The 19400-nt window shown below is 36.3% G+C and overlaps 2 protein-coding genes across 6 annotated transcripts in view; one reads left to right on the top strand and one right to left on the bottom strand.

Annotated features, from left to right (window-relative positions):
* LOC118273093 (leucine-rich repeat and calponin homology domain-containing protein) overlaps positions 1-19400 on the top strand; it is a 58668-nt gene that overhangs the window by 1758 nt on the left and 37510 nt on the right. The gene's annotated exons all lie outside the window — the stretch shown is intronic.
* LOC126911300 (cAMP-dependent protein kinase catalytic subunit alpha-like) lies at positions 12978-14501 on the bottom strand. Its single transcript, XM_050697792.1, has one exon. It carries the CDS (start codon positions 14093-14095, stop codon positions 12989-12991), a length of 1107 nt encoding a protein of 368 aa, XP_050553749.1. The 5' UTR covers positions 14096-14501; the 3' UTR covers positions 12978-12988.

Raw genomic sequence — 19400 nt, 5'->3', positions numbered from 1 at the left:
AAATGTTTGTTGTGATAGCGGCATTTTATCAAGTGGAAAGATTAGTTTCTAGTAGGTTTCTTTATTGTTCGTAGACTTACAACAGCCCATGTCATATTTACGCTACCAAAGTTGGTTTTACGAAATAAATGCGCAGTAGACTATGTTATACTTATAATATAGACGTTAAAATAAATATTATTAGTCTACGAAATGTCTATGACACTTTAATTACGAGTCAAGGTCAAAGTTTGACACTCAAGGTGCTTGAAACTCCCGACGAAATTGTGGGCGGTCGATGACGACTGTCTCCGTCCAAGTTTAGTACATTTTACACGATATACAATTAGAATATACGTTATAGACGTATTTTTCCTAAACACCATACTAGAAATAGAAGTTAAAAATGGTTAAAGAAGAAAACTTTCCCTGAAACACTGCAATGTAACGATGTTATAAAAATTAACTATATGATTTTGGGTGCAAAGCTTAGCCAGACACTGATTCCTTACTATGAACTAACTACATACCTACAGTTGATCTAGTAGGAAGCATTAGGTTCCTAGCAATAGTCTGCATTGTGCAATATTGGTATCATTCTACCACTCGCAATTCGCAGATAGGTACAACACAGCAACAAGTATTAAATTATTTCAATACTAAGGTACCTCGTACCTAACCTACCTACCTAATATAAGTTAGAAATCGTCATATTGCATAACTAACTACAGCAAACGCCTACACTCCTGTAACCAGTTTCCCTCGATTAATATTAAATGAAAACTCGCGTGGGCTCACTAAAGTAACAAGATACCTACCAAGCGATGGTTAAAAACGTCTATAACAGTATAAAAGAAAACTAAGTGATATTATATTTTCTATCAATAGTTAGGTACAGTTCCTGCCTGGATTGTACGTGACTATCACCTATTCCAATCATGCATCACAAGTAATAATTCTAAAGAGCCTTAAGTCTTTTCTGTGTTTGACTAAGGAGTCAAACGCCTATAACCTATTACTCATTTCAATATCCGTTCGTCGATTCTAAATGCTAGACTTTGATATTAACGGTACTCATGTGTCATTGAATCGTGTAGCAAATTGAAAATTGGCTAAAATTACCTAAGAATAATTTTAAATTACGTAGCTTTGCCATTAATGATTGTGGATACCGAACATAGTTTCTAACTTTATTATGAACTCCACTAAACTTTAAGTTTTTCCAAAGCATAAGTAGTTACTTAGGTACATACCTGTTTCATCATGACTATCGGCCCATTTCCATCCAATGCCGGACAATAACCACCATCCAAGATAATGAAAACTTCGTAAATGAAAATGAAAAAACCCTAAAACAAGAATACAAGAAAAATTTAAGCAGTCGGGACCCATTCTAGAAAAGTCATTCTAAGTCTTCATAATATTTAGAATGGGTCCCGACTGCTTAAATTTTTCTTGTATTCTTGTTTTAGGGTTTTTTCATTTTCATGTTATAAAGAAACGCAGTCGGGTTTTTTAGTTTTTTAAATTACCTTTTTTATTTTGTTTTCTTTTAGTTTTATTATTTATTATATTTTCATATATCTAGTGTCACTCTCACAGTAAATACGAATCAAACGACCCCTATCAAGCTGAAATACATCGAGTCGTTCAGGCTAGAGAGTGAATGTTCGAATTTGGCGCCAAAAATCCCCCCTTTTTTATATTTTGATCTATCCAGTGTCACTCTCACAGTAAATACGAATCAAACAACACCTCTCAAGTCAAAATCCATCGAGTCATTTAGGCTAGAGAGTGAGCAATATTCGAATTTGGCGCCAAAAATCCGCCATTTTGTTTTTTTAAACATTTTGATATATCCAGTGTCACTCTCACAGTAAATACGAATCTAACGACACCTCTCAAGTCAAAATCCATCAAGCCGTTTAGGCTGCAGAGCGTGCCAAACAATTATACATGTACATACATACATACATACATACTCTCGAAAAACATAACCCTCCTTCTGGCGCAGTCGGGTAAAAATTAAGTGATTGATCTTTGTAGATCTCCTTTCAGTAATGAAGATTGTGCGTATACGCTTGATTTTGTCAAATAGGTAAATGCGCTTATGACAAGGGTGGCAAATAGACCTTCGATGACCATTGAGCTCGATCTTCAACCTCTTCACTTTGCATAACGTCAAATCAACAAAATCAGCATCTTTTTTAATCATAAAAGACCTCTCTCACTGAAAATAGAATGGACGTTCTGTTTATTTCATTATCTGTATAATTAAAACGTTATCGAATGCTTAATGTTTAGACAAAGAGCGTGTTCACTGTAGTAATCACATACGAAAAGAGAGAGTTGTGGTTGTTTAATTTATATGCTAAATACGGAAATGTACGTACGGTACGGGTTGAGTTCCTCTGAACTCTGAAGAAGATACTTTCCATGTGTAAATAACTTCTTATAATATACAGAGAAAACTAAACTATCTCTGAGGGCTTAGTACGAGTTTGTATTACGTTTAACGAGATCGAAACGAGAGCGCGTTCGGCGGTCTGATTGGTTAGTTCATTCGAGCCGGCCAATCAGAGCGCTGAATGCGGTCTCATTTCGATTTCGTACTGTACAAAATTCTTTGGAAAAGGAAAAGTAGCTTATCTATAATACATAATATAGGGCGTGGTTTCTATTCTGACAATATTAGACAGTCAAATGTTAATAGGCACAAAACAGAAATTAATCTTCTTTGCAGTCAATAAAAAGGGATTACTTAGCAAGATTACGACCTTTACAGGTTTATTACTAAAGTAAACCAGAGAAATTACGTATTCTACTAACGTCAGACAGCTGAAAGGTCAAAGTAATCCCGAATCATTAAAAAATGTTCTCATTCCAATCCCCAGTAGTACTTATTCCCACTTTGTAATTCTTGAGAACTTACTCCTCATTTATTCATTACGTTTTGCAACTTGAAAAAGCTTGAGTGATTACAACCTATCCATAAAAGGAGTTTAACTTTAACAAAACAAAAACGCGGTAACTAATTTCGTTTTATCTCGAAAGACAATGATGTAACTGCCTTTGAAGACTTTTAGTTTTTTCGTCTCAGTTTTTTTACTAGTATTGTGTTTGAAGTTTTAACGTTATTTAAATCGGATACTGCGTCGTTAGTACCGGTATCAATATACTAAAGGCACGAAATCTAATCTTTGGTACAAAAAAATCTATCTAGAAATCTGATTTTTGTAACATTACTTTATCAAAAGTAGGGTTACTTTTTAGCAAATAATAATATGCTCCATTAAACAACAAAACTTTCTCATTCAATTGTTTAAATCAATCTCTGAATAATATTTAATTATGGCCTCATTGTATCTCCTTTGTGGCCATTGGACAATGGACCCTGGTATCCAATAAGAAGCATGGCTACTATATCTTTGTATCGAGTAATCTCATCAGTTTACACTGACGACACGTGATTACTAAGTTACCAACCACAATCGGAATGCAATGTCCTGGCATATAATAATGATAATCTGAAACTAAAGGTACTAGAGCAAATGACAACAGATATTGAGGTATCATCATCAGACTAACATCTTCTGGACAAAGGCATCGTCTCATATGGAGATAAGGAACTACAATGGCTCAAGGTGAATTGGTGATTTCAAACTTTCTTTGAAAAGAACTCCGAACTCCGGGTCTCCTTACGTTACCGTATGTCAACGGCAATTAACTATGTCTAAATAGTTAGTTAAACTCAGCAGAAAGTAGATATAATTCGAAGACAGACCTAAGCTTAGGGCTTTGAAGACGACTTAAAGCATCACCATTCGCCATTTATAATTGATGTACTCTTAGGCTTTATAGCTGATCTAGTTAGTTAATTTATACGCTGGATCAAATTAGCACGAATGTCTATAGGACCACATTTCAATAAATGAGATCGTACTTGATTTTCCTCCTCAGTGGTACAAAAAGTAGTCTGGTAGAGACGCAGTCTTAATACCGTAATAAAGACAACAAGCTTGTCTGGTTTTATTCTTGCATGGACACATTTGTATGACCTACTGATAGTTGTAGTGAATCTGTGGGAATGTGAAATTCCTTCACATCAACAGCCTATAAGTGGCCAAAGCCTATTCTCACACGGAGAAGGTTTGAGCATTAATTGCTACGCTTGCTCAATGCGGGTTGGCGATTTCAAACTTTAATTAGAAATTATTGAATTAATAGGTTTTCTCACGATGTTTTCCTTCACTGTTTTGTCAATGGTGTCTTAATAATTTTAGAAAGTACATATTACACGGAAATAGTCACATTGGTATTTGCCGTTGATAGGTTTCGAAACCGCATTGTCAGAAATTCATTCATGACGACAAAATTCTACTGTCAGAAGCATAGAGCAACGCGTACGAGGTCCGCGTTGCTCTATGGTCAGAAGATTCCTTTCTGGTAGTTAATAACGGCTCATACAAACCATACAACACGCGTCCATTCTTCATAGTACGTCCGAAATAATTAACGAGGTCTGTGTAACTACTTATGTAATCAGTAGTGAACTTATTAATTCCATTATCATTACCAAGGTCTTTGAACAAAGGAACAAAATACATTAATAAACTTACTGATAAAAAATGTACTTTAAGAGCACTTATTGTCTCATTTTACAAACTTCACGGCTATTTTAATAAAACATTAACTTGAACATTTTAGTTTTCGTACAATTTACTCAAAAAGGGCTACAGTTTCTCTCAACATTACATTGTAGACTTATAATTAAAGGACTAGCTAGTTCCAACTGTTTGAACCTTCTCGGTGCCTAAACAAACCAGTGTTTAGATTTCATAACCATGTGGTATTTTAAGTTTAACTCTACTAACAACGTAGATTACACTAAGCGTTGTTAATTATAGAAGGTTTGCTAACAAACTCGGAGCTTTGTTTCAAATTTTAACCATTCCGTATAAGTTTCTGTTCTGTACATAATTTAGTAACGTGAGCTGTATGTAAAGGTCAAGTTTAATATTACGTAGACAAATAATTACAGAATCTGTTGAATCAGAAATTGTATGCGTAGTTCCATTTTATTTACATTCATTAATTAATGATGATACAATAAAATCGTGTACTATAATCAACTGCTCAAGGTCATATCGCCCGCTTATTGAGCCCTAAATGTCCCGTCCCAAGGTCACCAATAATAAAATTTGCCGTCCTCCCAAGATGACGCTACAAAAATTGATTTGATTGACGATTGACCTGATTACGTTAAAGTAGTTTGTCCCAAAAACTGTGGTCGTGATATCAATTTTGCTCATCAGTTTCAGTAAAACGACTGAACACCCTTGGGTCAGAGTTCTTTTTCAAGCAAATGATGGTTAAAATACTTTGGAATAAAGCTATGATGATATGCAAGTTCGTAAAGAACCAGGACACGGCCTCAAATGAGGGAAGCGGATTATTATCCCTTTCCTCCACTCCAGCAGATAAATGCACCATTTCACTCATAACCAGGTCAACTTGGAAATTGTTGCTGGAATACTGTTCCATGTTTCATACATTTATACTGGTAAGCAACAATCTTGGTCTTGGAAACATGTATACATAAGGTTTCATTACCTTACTTACCTAGTTACTAAGTATGATTGATATATTGGGCTACAAATCTTGCCTCTGAATTTCAATCCGTGAAATTCAACGGCAGGATTAAGCTCAAAGTTTTACTCCTTTTCATTAGCAAAACTAAAGTATAAAATCAACAGACTGATGAGACGTGAGTGTAGTATTTTACGATAATACGATTGTAAATCTGGCTAATTCCTAATAAATAATCAAAACAAGCCATTAATCTTGTTCGAAGATATCTACAGATTAACGAAGATAAACATTAATGTATTCCGAAATACGCGGCCAATCGATTCTATCGGGGAAACTCCTCGCGTGGCTGTCTTTCAGATTATTTCTCGCTTATATCTCGAAAGCGCACTCCTATGTGAGATGAAAGTCGTAATTGTGATTATTTACGCTTATCGTAAAATCTGTTCTTATATTAATAACCCGGCTCGGAGTTGTATACACCTCGTTAAATATGGTAAGAAGATGGTAGATGTCCACATTCGTGCGCAATTTCTTCTATAGTAATGAATGAAAAGTCAAAATAACTATAACGACAAACATAAAGATTTTACTTAATTTTGTACCTCTTTCTATATTAACATATTGTACCTAGGTAGCTATTTTATGGCAGACTCAAATGTCGTCTGCAAAGTTTCATATTTAACTTTATATGCAGTGCACAGTTCATGTAGTAAATGGCAAAATGCGAGTATGGGCGACAGGTGCAGCCGTGTGCGCTCGAGCGTATCCACACTCCGGATACGGGGGACGATAGCACCAGGTAATTCCAGTTGACTGCCTGCTAACTATACACAAACTATACCAAGTTATTCTCAACTCTAACACGCAGTAATAAACTCCACTACGAAATTATAAAAGCTAAAATGTTTAACTAGAAACGCTCAGAAAAAAAGTCTCGTGTTTATGGAGCCCATTCAAACGTTGACACTCAAAATGCAGGTACCGCAACAAGTTCATGTGGGCGGATGAGTGGGTGTTAAAAAAAGTAAACAAACACCATATCGTTTCCATCGTTATCGTTTCGCTGTAACTGTTCCACGGGATGACCTCTATTTTATTTTAATACCAACCTTATCTGACCCTTTTTCATTTTCCAATACGACGCTTCGTTGCCTGATGAATACATCATGAAATTGGCTTAAATTTAGCCTTCAGGGGTTGCGGCATATTCGTATTATTAATGCGTATTTAAATATTCGCAACCGCCATACTTTTGGCGAACTTTAAACTTTACAATGCATCATTCTAATTCGATTCGTCGGTCGGTCGTGATGCTAAGAATACTGATAGATGTTGCTTAAGGATGCGTGTTGAATACGAATCAGTAGGCTCGTGAAGACCTGTATTGTCTTTTCGTTTAGTAGGATACATTTAGCGTGGTAATAAATTAGTATGCAGGTGGATACTAACTTCCTCCACACTGGGCTTGTCTGGGCATGTCCTTAAATATTTACATAGACGTAGGCTTTGGCGTCGCCGCGGCGCTGTATTCATATGAGACCTTCTCGTTAGGTATTCAGACGAAAAAGGGTTTTCTATACTTACATTTTCTGGTAGAGAATTTAATATGAAGCCACTTAGCTTTTGAAGCTTGTTAATTACTCTACCTAACGTACCTATATTTTTAAGGGATGTACTAACAGAGAATAAGTAATGTTGAGTAAAACTTGCCCGACATTTTCAGATGTAGACAAATGTTGTTAACTAAAAGGACTTCCTACAATTACCAACTATGATGCAGAGAGTATCTAAATAATCAGCAATACATTCAGCTGTCAAAACTTGAAAGCATGAAGCGTGCACACGCAAAACAATAAGCAATCAATTTAAAACTTTCTTGCTAGAAACCACGCAGGCGTTACTCAAAATGATAATAAATACGTCGAGACGTCGAGTAAGAGCTACCGCAAGAACATTGATTACTTATCCTAACCAATCATATTTACTGAGAAAGTATGTTATTTCCACTCGGATGCAGTTGGCATCCTATCTAGAATTTCGTCTTGTTTCATCGAAGCATCTTTCAAAAATTGCATTTCGTTAGCATCGTTGGTGAGCGTACATCTTGGAACGAAGCCAATACAAATGTTTCTATTTGGATTTATCTTATTACTTACAAAAATAATCTCTTAAAAATTATTGTAACAAACAAATCGATCAGTAACTTGTTAGTTTGAAACCGAGTCGTAATAAAAAGCTATCTATGGTAATAAAACCTGCGATTTCTAAAAGTTTGCGTGCGTACTGCTCGTGGGAAGTGCATTGATTCAATTAAGAATATTAAATTAACTCCTCGGTATAAGATACGCGCCGGCGCACTATCGAGATCAAATGCGCTTGCGTTTAAGTCTCGATTGGCAACAACACAGGAAGGATTATGTTCAGCCATCTTGGCGTCATGTGTTCGTGTTATTGGCTTATTTGTGAGTGTGTATTGCAATTAGATTTTATTGAACCGGACTTGAAAGGTTCAATAAATTGTCCCATTACTACCTACAGGCTGTAACAACAGTTTTCGTGGAATATTTTTACAATTTGGGTCAATTGAAGCCATTCAATTAATACGCGATGGTTTTATTCTAATTACTTCTGTTTCATGCTACAACACTAATCGCCTTATGTCATTATAGCACTAGTTCACGGCCATTTTTCAACCTCATTTAATTAATTAGCAACTGGTTACCTGTTCTATATTATTAGTAAACTTCAGGTGATACGTGTCATTGCCCCCAAACAATTAATTTAAGTGATTGTTTACGAAGTATATTTAACAAACGATAATGGGATTTCCATTCTAGGAATTGTCGGTCTTCTGGACTAATAAACTTCAATTACGTCTGGCTTGTATCGTTGGAAACACTAATTTTGAGGGCGAAGCACTCGAAATAGATTTCGTACTGTCATTGTACAATCTTCTTGCTACTTGATTGATTAAGGAACAAAGTTCAAATGGAATTTCTAGTTGCATCAACAAACAATAAATTATACGAAAGACGGAAATATTGGCTTTAATGCAAAGCCATATAAGACTTAGTGAAAGTTAAATCCATCGCCCACTATCCCTTTAAAAACTCGTTTCAGCGAACTTTAGAATCCGTGTTTAATACAACAGATGGTAAAATGATTAGTTTTGAAGAATTTATCTTTGTATAGCTTAAGATATTGAGACAAGCATTTTGTTGTTGCTAACTGGCGATTTCACGTCAAGTCCAATACTTTATTGATCCGAAAATAATTAGTATTGGAACTATTGGGGGTCTTACTTCTCTTTCGTGGTAAATCTCATAAGCAAGGGTCCCCAAGGAGCTCAATCGATATTTTAACCAAACAAGTAAGGACCACATACCCCAATACAATGTCCCTCTTAATCCACCCCTCGTTGGTACACACGCTACACTTCGAAAATACATTACTCCATTCTATTTCATAGTTTTAATTCGGTTCTATTCGTATAGTTAAACGTTTAGCGTCTGTGCGCACGATTTGGCAACACATTAAAGTCAGTTGCAATAGCTTCGGTTCGGCTATCAACCGCTTCTATCTCATTCAATGAGTTCCACTAAACTACTCGGTACGCTTAACTTAATCTGGCAAATAGATTGTGTTGTTTCAATTTGTATGTTATGTAATGGATAGTGAAAAATACTGGCTTGTAGCCCAATTTCAGCTGGAAAAATAAATCAGGAGAATTTGTCTGTTTTCATATTCAAACACTCAAGTTTTGAAGCCATATCAATCCATCCTTCGGATATAAGACCGATGATATCAAAACTGCGGATATTTCTTCACCCTCTTACTTTAATCCTTTTCCACCTTCACCGATAAGCGGCTTTAGCTCAATATTTTGTGATATTACTTTTGGGAGCAATCTCAATATTACCAATAGAGTGCGAATGATAATTCCAGTCACCCTCAGCCCTCTCATCTCGCCCTTTACGTTCCACCGCATCGAATGCTGCATCGTCACTGACCCACATCGTAGGCTCGACGACTTTGCTCCCTACAGGGTTGCTGTTTTCATATGCATATTATATGCTAATATTTCAGTATGTTTTTCTTAGAAACCACGATAGATAAATTGTTTTCTTAGTCTGCTATATTTGCTGCTGACTTTGGTTTAGCGGTCTCAAAGTTTGGGAGTTTTTCGATCAGAATATTCCTTATCTAAATTCTGAAATAATATTTTAATGAGTCTACTTTATCTAAACAAAGTATGTATTTTCCAAAACGAAAGTAACTTGAAGTTGTGTTATTATGAACACGAGCTTTTCACACTACGTGTTCAATTAGTTTTATGAGTATGACTTGTAATATTTAACGGTTCAGCACGCGATGTGTATTCGTTTGTCAGCGTAAATAGTTAACAACATTGTGTACAAATTCAACCGACTACCTAACTACTTAATTATCTAGTATACTAACAGATGTACAAGTGTTCAAACCAAATTCAATTGGTGTCTCTAATTCATTAATAATTTGGACACTAAGATTAGAATCCCAGCTCATGATTCTCAAGTGATCAATCAACAATTTCGATATCCATTGCCACTTGATGAGCACTTTTATCAAGCACATGTGTTAGTAATTAAAAACCAGACCTAAGGAGCGTGAATTGAAGGGCCGTGGATTGAAAAGGATGGATGGACTTTGTTAAAATATAAAAGGGTCGTTCTAAAGTAGATGACCTCAAGAACGTTTAGGACATTTATTCAATGTCATTTGTAGTTACTTGAACTCCTGTGTAGTGATAGAAAACCCTTCTACATTCCTATTAATTCCACCATAGTACCACTGCTTATGCAAAATATTGTGTAAACACAAATTATGCTGTCAAAACCAAAACAGGCTCCTTAATGCTCAAACGTGTTCGGTTCAAAGCATGCATTCAATACTTGATTCTGTTGTCTATGCACTTGCATAGCTTTGAAAGCTATGGCATGATTATGTAACTGTTTTACGTTCACGACGATTGCTTGTGTAATCTCTTCTCCTTGTGTAAGGGTTTACGAGTTTTAATTGTGCTAACGACACATTAAATGCTTTATTTTAGGCCACCATGAGCCAGTACTTGAATCTTAATTCACTTATGATTGGTGTAATTTAGGACCTTTGAATGTGATTTGGTTATATTCCGTTACTCGACAGTTATTGTGGTTTTCCTCGTGTTATTATAGCGTGATTTATTTTTACTTTGAATTCGTTCAAAATAGAATTTATTTTCTACTTCTTAATCCACTTTCGTGTTCTGGAACCGCGGTTATTTGTCAAATAGTGGTGGCCTGAATGAAATTAATTGTGGACATTTTGTTTCTGAATTTAGAATAGAATGCTAAGACCAGAAATTCGGTTGGAATTTAAACATTCCTTTCCGTCGACACGTTTTAATATTCTAATGCTTTTGATCTGGTGATATTTTCTTCTCCTTACGAAGTTGAAATGTGAATAATTTACGTTAAAATGTCAGAGATGAATAACTGAATTGTATCGTGAGAGTTGAGCTTCAATGCGGTAAAGTTTGCGCAAGAAACAGCATTGTGAATGTGTATAGAACGTTTTGCTAGCCTGAACTTTCGGTGCTTTGTCTACAAATTCAGACTGCATCGTTTGACATAAATAGCATTCTCGTTTAAACAATTTCTGTTCTAAAGTTATTGTAGATCCATAAGAGACTATTACTTTTACTAGTAAGCAAGTAGATTATGCACATCCATCTTGGGATTGAAGTGAGACTATTAAGCATGAGATCTAGATTCAAATAGAAAATTGCTTGAAATTGTAACTCATCAGTGGCAAAAAGCTTTGCCGTTTACGTGAAACTAATTATTGACTGACATTGTCTCCATAAATTCACCACACACCATTCAAGGAAAATCATCATTATTTTAGGTAAGAAAAGCTTTCAACTATTTAAACTTCTGCTAAGCTAGTTACTCACCTCACTAACCAACCCTTTAAGTCGTAGACCTTGGCTATTTCCTGACGTCACACGCATCCTCATCGTGAGACGGAACTGCGCTTCCTTCACTTTCCGCTCGGCTGCACTGGTCCCTTACAACCAACACCCGACTGGGAAAGGCCATTGTTTCAAGCCATTGTCCCTACCATGGGTGACGTACCAGAAAATTACCTGTAGAAAAAACTTGGGTGTCTGATTTGTTAAATCAATTGTGTAACTTGATTAGCGATTGTTACAGTTTCATGGATATTATGCTTGGATTTTGTTCTGGTTGTTAACGGTTAAAACTGAATCTTGCATGTCTCCTACAAAGAGTAGACTAAAGTTGAATTCTTGACTAAAAATTCTATTCAAAATTGAAATCTTTCTCTTGATAATTTCGACTCTAAAGTCTCTTTTTAAGTTTTGCTATTTCTTAATCTAATCAATTAGTGATTGAAGATTCCAATGCGTCCCAGACAGCTGTAAATCAATGTTCTTACCGGCCCTTTACATTCCGTTCAACTCGTCAAAGTCCCGTTGTTCATAGAACGTAGTGAGGTGTGTAGGTCGTTGTAAAACTTGTATGTGAATTTCATTAAATTCCTTAATGAAGTTGTTTTATAATATATTATGTTTTAATTTAAGGCTTACACGTGATTCACAGTTGTAAATAAATAAATCAACGTAATAAAACAAAAAATGAAAAGATACTAAATGTAGGTATGTTATTACCTAATACAAATAAAATATTTCAGTTCATTCCACTCTTTCAAGATTGTTTTGCCAAAACATGTTCCCATCAAAGATCATTACTCATCCGCATGCTAATCTTGGCAGAGAACTGTGGCAAATTCGGGTCACATAGACATACTAGCTCTATTTAGTTGAGTCTTACAGGAATATGCCGGACATATGTTTGACTTTATATCGTACATCTGCTGAAATCGAGTCCTATTTTTATTTGTCCTGCAAAGAGTCGAATCAAAATTAAAAATGATGAGTAATGTAGCTAATTTGATCTAAGTCTTTACATTGCAGATAGCTGGTTCCATATTCCTAAGAATTGACAATCAATGTATTGGATAAATGGCCCCACACGACACTTGATCACGAACATTCAACATAATACAGTTTCGTCGCGTGCCCTCTGCCTGCTGTTATTATAGTCCTTCATCGCTGCGTAAGCGCATGTCACGAGGGGGCCCCACACGTGCCCCATTATGAATTCAAATCATCTCTAAACAAAACGAACAAACACGATGAACAAGATTATGGGTCAGGATGTGAATTTTCAAATTGTTTCCAAGATTAACTACTTATGCATATTATAGCAACACAAACAGAATGATAGATAATAATGACTCTTATTTTTTGAGAATAAAATATAATTATTATAAGTATGTGTAGATGTATTAATAGCAAAGATAAATATTATAAATACTAAAAGTCAAAAAACTCCGACTCGTACAGACATATTGGGGAAGTCTTCATGGGCTCGTCCTCGTATCGTTCAAAGTTAGTGGTATCGTCTGGACCACGATATTTTGGCACATATGGAGGTTGCGTTCTACAATTAAGAATCGATTCCCACTCGAGACCCTTAAACCATCTATGATTTTTATAGTCCATCACTCCGTTTTTCATCACGCCATAACGGTGGGTGATGTCAACTTGCAGAATGTTTCTGATAAGATCCCTAAGGTCGCTATTGAAACCTGACGGGCATCGGTATTTGCCAGCAACGATTTTTTCATAAGTCTTCATCGGTTCGTTCGCGTAAAAGGGAGGGTAACCAGCGTTCATTTCGAATAATAATACACCAAACGACCACCAGTCCACAGAGAATCCATAACCTTTGCTCAAAATTAACTCTGGAGCTAAATATTCAGGAGTACCACATAAGGTCCATGTTCGTCCTTGCAATAATTTACAAAATCCAAAATCGGTTATTTTCAAGAAACCATTTTTGTCGATCAAAATGTTTTCAGGTTTGAGGTCACGGTAAACTAGGTTGCAGAAATGCAGATATTCCAAGGCCAAAATTACTTGGCTAGCGTAGAATTTCGCTAATGGTTCCTCAAACTTGCCCAATCGACGAAGATGGGTAAACATTTCACCGCCTGGTACGAATGGCATAATAAAATACACATAGCTGTTATCCTTGAAGCTCAATTCCATATAGACTGTAAAAGGGAACCTGATAGCCTCTAGGATGCGCTTTTCGTATAACGTATGTTCCACCTGTTTCATCTTTACTATCTTTTCTTTTTCTAACACTTTCATTGCATACAGCTTATAACTTTTCAAATGCTTCAATAGTACTACTCTTCCAAAAGCGCCAGTACCAAGAGTTTTAACGCGATCGAATTCCTTGAAATCAAAGGTATATTTTTTCTTTTTGCACCAAGTTTCTTCAAAGTCATTTTTTAATTTTCGCAAGTATTTTGTATACTGCTCTTGTTGTTGTACGGTGTACCCATCCTGAACTTCAGCATCCGATCTGATGTTGTTATCCTTTGAAGGCCCAACATTCTTACGCGAATACATTTTTCCTTAAAATTGTAATGTTATGTTCCGCGTAATTAATTTGAAATCATAGCCATCGCGATTAGTTATATTTTTTATATAATCCCAATAGCATGAAAAAGGCATTCAGATTGCCAGGAAATTAATAGCAATATTGGAGGTAGTCGTGTAAGTAGAGGTTTGTTTCCAACGAAATCGAAAGTTTGGGAGGGTACTGGAGGCGCGGGGCGAAGGGTGAACGAACTGAATGAGGGGGATAGGTGGAATCAGCTGTGTTTAGGGGCGACACGCCATGCCGCCGACAGCCGGTCGCCGTCCCGACTGGCGTATTGATCAGCCGGCACGTGTAACTTGCACTGCTGCAAAACTCCCAAATTCTACGTCCAATTAGTGCAAATTGCCTTCAGTCCCTAACGTAGTTTCTTACAATATATCCACACTTTAAAGGTTTCTCAAGTAACCGTCTGCTACGGCCTTTTAATCGAATTACGAAGTAAAATATAGGGCTGCTTGAGCTTGACCAATTAACACTCAATAACCGATCTAGACGCGATAAAGACGGCTATTGCAGACCCCACTTTATAGTGCTAGGTGAATGTTCTTATAAAGTTAGATATTATTATGTGAGACCTGCCCAAATAATATTAAAACTCGTGTTAAGATAGGCAAGACTACTTGAACTATCAATATTTATTTACTTTCGTTTTCTATTACTTACACTAATTGGACAAGAGTAACCAGACGAATCTACCTAAATTTTATTTGGCTCGTCAATGTAAAAATATTACAAGAAATGAAAAAGTGGCTTTACAATTGCACTTAGTAACATTTCACAATTTAATCCTTCTCATATCATCTGTTACATCTATATTATCCACTAAAGTCAAAAACGGGTACTAGAAGTAGCAAAATGATCCATCGCCTTAGGTGTTCGTTGTATTACCGTTATTAAAACGAAACCTACTGGCGCGTACGAGTATATACGACACTCCATTTTTATAAGTATGACGCATGCGCGAACATTTTGTTATGTAGGCTGATTGAACGTCCGATCCACGTTCCAAGAACGATGAGCCTTCCGCAGATGGGTTCAACTGTATACTGTAACTAATTTTCTGTTTATTTTAAAATTTAAACTTTAATTATAGCATGTCAAAGTTCACTTTTGAAGAAGCTTGTTGAGTTATTGCATCTGGTATCAGTTGCTGAACATCGTTTTTTAATAAATGTCTGATTATTGGAGAGTCTCTTCAAGTGCTTCTTGGGTTTGTGATCAAAGCTCCCACGGTCCCATACATGCTTATGGCCATACATCTAATTAAATTAACAGTTTTACTATGTTCGTGTTCTTGTTGTGGTCTAGCCATCTCATTTGCATTGTTCGAGTGATTTGTTATTCAATCTACACCGGTGTCACTGCACAGTACCTCGCTTGTGCATGTTAACGGGTATCGCTATCGTATTGCCACATCGATTTATTGCGAGCGAGCTTTCCATTGATGAACTAATCTGATACATAAGTCTTGAGCAAGAGACATCACAACTTCATAATATTATGTTTTGGTAACAATTTATCCGAAAACAATGCGAACGTTTCCAAGTTATCTAGATGACTACAATTGCACAAAGTTGCGTGAAAATAAAGAGCGTAATAACTGACGTGACGATCATTTTATATCAAAAGCATCGTAATGAAGATGGCAGTAAAATGCCTAAAGAGTTTTATTTTACAATCTTTACACGTTTCCAAAGGTGTAATAGTGTTACGCCGGATGACTTTATAGCATAATGTAATGTAACCTCAGTAACGATAGGTGGGTATTATGCTGGCAACAATCTTGATGAATTGCTGCCAAGGCCAAGGAGGCTCGCACTGATTCTTGTACGTGCTCAACTTTATCTTCAAACCTGACCGACTCAAAATTACAGTCGCCGATGTGGTTAACAGGGATTGAAATATCATCGCCTCAATTGATAGTGTCGTTATACAGAAAATTGATACCCCAAGTCTGTGATTACCTTTCCAAGAAGCACTATGATATATGACATGCAAATTGAAGAGTGAAAATATAGAGCCTACACTTTAAGCCTCAAACATAAAATTATTGCCGTTCTCTCTGCTTCGCTTGAACAACGCATTATACTAGTATTGTTACTGACCATACTAGTATTGTTGCAATAGAGATAGCCAAACCTTTGTGAGCCGTTTGAGATTTATATGACTCGGTCGCCGGTCAAGGTTGGTAGAGGCCCGCAGTCCGCAGCGCATGTATCGGCAACTTGGCACGTCACCAGATATTCAATCTAGGCAATAAATTTCGCCATACAAAAAGTGACTTACTAGACGTAAGTGGGTTTAAACGACAGTGGGTTATACTTAATAAGTTAGAATTGATTCTGGGCCACGATATAATAACAACGACGATGGTGTTTGTGGCAAAAATAGATTCATGGCGAGAAGTCATTGTTTGTCATCAAGTTTGTGATATTTGTGTAGGCCACAGGAAGATACAGTTTAAAAAGATATAATCAAAAAGGGAACGGAAATGTAGGAGACTCAGTATAGTAAGGACGATGATGAATGCTACATGGTGCACGTACATCCATTTTTAAGTATCCGGCTGTTTTAAAGGCATGCAGGAAAAAGTTTGGTGCTGTAAAGCTAGGCTCGTTAGCTATGCCACGTGGTAATGACGGTTATTTTTCGAGGACGCTTACCAACGTAAAAACTAGCACAGCAAACCCGTTCCCAAACATTCGACGCCAACAAGTCACATCTTACGCTAAATATTCATCGCTTGCTAATTTCGCACATGTTTTGAGTCTAAAGACGAAATTCGGAGACGTATGTAAACAGTGAAAGTAAATAAAAAACTGTCTATTTCTGATCTCCGACACAATAATGTTATATTTCTGTATTAACTCACGCGTGTATGTGTGTGTTGATAGGAGAAACTGAGCCAAGCAGAGGCAGTCACCATTATAAAAATGAAATGAACATTAATTTCCTTTTGTTTACCATACCGACATTTACTTTTTTGCATATTTAACAGAAAGTTTCATATGCATAAACTGTGTACGTATATCGCCGAAGGTTTCGACATTATCAAAGGTATCAGTTAACGTGGGATCAATGTTTGCCTGCGATAATGTCTACCTGGAAAGCAATGACGACATTATTTCTATCGAGTATTTTATTGGCAAACAACAAATTCTCATAAATAACTATTACGACATTAGACATGTCTACGGTTTCAATTTCTCTGGAGATTTTTAGTAGCGCTATTTGGTTTCAACCTCTGTCATTTACGTTGTCAATCAAAAGTTCAGGGTTGTGGGCTTGTGGCACATTATCTAATGGCCTTTAGCCGTCAGCCCTACCTTCATCATGTGGAAATAGCTCACCTTTTGTATAAAAATATACTCTATCCTCGTGTAGACATTTTCAGTATCCCAGATATTTGTATCATACTGCTGTTGAGGGATTCAAGAAAGGAAATGTATTCACTGTTATGATAGAACCGAGATTTCCAATACGAATCTTAGAAAAACAAGACCCGAGGTAGTGTTTGTATTATTTTGAATTCTATTACCAACGGAAACTTCGTTGTTGTTCTCGATAGAAATCTAATAAAGAAACAAATGCCCGTTGGAAAAATAAAAAGATTTTACTATGTCTTGTAGTGTACTAATCTTTATATCCCTAATCCATTACACTTTGAGGCGTATAATGTTTCTCGAAAAGTGTGGATCATAAACATCTTGTCAGTATCCGTCAATAGAGTGTAATTTTAATCTGCGGCAAGTAATGCTTGTGTTCCAGTTTGTATTAACGACCATTGCCTTGTCTCGTCTGATCGTCTCACCAAGATTACATCACCAGAAACTGCATACACTGTGCTCTTGAATTTATTTTTGTTTTCTCTATAAACTGCGTCGAGGACTGTAACCCTTTGATGTCGCTCGATTGGTTCCCCAACGTGATATTTTACGCTTATTAATTCTCATCAAACGCCTAGCAGAATAATTATGTAACATATTATGTCATTGCAGGCTTCATTGTTTATTTTGAGACTTTATTATAGACTATTATTGGATCTTATATCCTCGCAATTCTCTAGGATAGGAAGTTTACATAATATCGTCTGCGTTTCCTTGTGTTTCATTTAGTAGTGAGGCATATCGTTTAGACATTGCTCAGCTTTATGCTCCATGACTCATGAGTGTTGTAACGAACACGTTGTATTTATGACGGAGGCCGGAAACTCTAGGATATAATCATCGAACGCCAGGACCCGGAGTGTTGTCCTCGGAGTTATTAAGTCTCACGTTGGCCTCAATTGCGTTAGATTTATGAATGTGTCCGCACTGTTGATGAATTGTAACGCGTTTCAGATTAGTTCTGTTAATTCTCTTGTACTGATTAATTGCAAACGAGAAACACGCTCGGTTTTATGAGCGCAACGTCTTTGGACGCTTGTAATGTTATTGAACTATTTTAAATTCTTATGTCATTAGTTATTCTAATTTGTTATCTGTTCTCCTAGAATGTTTTGACAACTATTTTGGATTCTTACTCGACTCATAACTATTTCATAACCTCATCAAAACGTATAATATTAATTGCTCCCAAACCTTGCTCATAATTGTGAGTAGCAAGGAGGTCTTGAGATGTAAAACTTTCATTATGTCTAAGAGTAGTTCTCATATTCATTGTTCAAAGGCGTAGCTCTAGTCATTAATGCTTAGGAGACCTCCTTTTGTCACCGCCCACGTTGTCTGTCAGCAAGGAAAAGAAACCTTTATTCTCAGCCTTTACATAGGAACAAGCCTTGATGAACTTCGTCTTTCTGAGCTTGTCTTTCAAAATTGGAGTGGCTTTCTCATTGTTTTAGTAATGGAACTGCAAAAGTTTGTACATTTTTAATTGTGTTCTCCTTTGTTATTTCCACTTACTTGACTTCGTAGGATTTGAGCTCAATTCATATTTGATGACTTGTTTTATAGTTTGTCGTCTAGTTTCTTCACTGTCCAATTTTATCCTAAGAAAGTCGGTCATATTCTTTAATTCAATTTAAGCACCTTCCTAGCCTCCCCCTAAAAAGTAGGTACAACTACTCTCTGGAGTGCTTCCATTAACTATATTACTTGAACGCATTATCAGTATTTGAAAAATTAGGTCGCCAGCATTATATCACGAATTCACGATATCATTTACGATGTTTTGGTAGCGAGTTTTTTGCTATCCTACTGATAGTGTAGTTGACACGACAAATTGCTACTCTCATTTGGGAACTAGTTCATATTGATATAGGTTTATCGTCTT

Source organism: Spodoptera frugiperda, chromosome 1 (assembly GCF_023101765.2).
Source record: "Spodoptera frugiperda isolate SF20-4 chromosome 1, AGI-APGP_CSIRO_Sfru_2.0, whole genome shotgun sequence".
Lineage (NCBI taxonomy): Eukaryota > Metazoa > Arthropoda > Insecta > Lepidoptera > Noctuidae > Spodoptera > Spodoptera frugiperda.
This window is presented reverse-complemented; position numbering and strand designations above follow the sequence as displayed.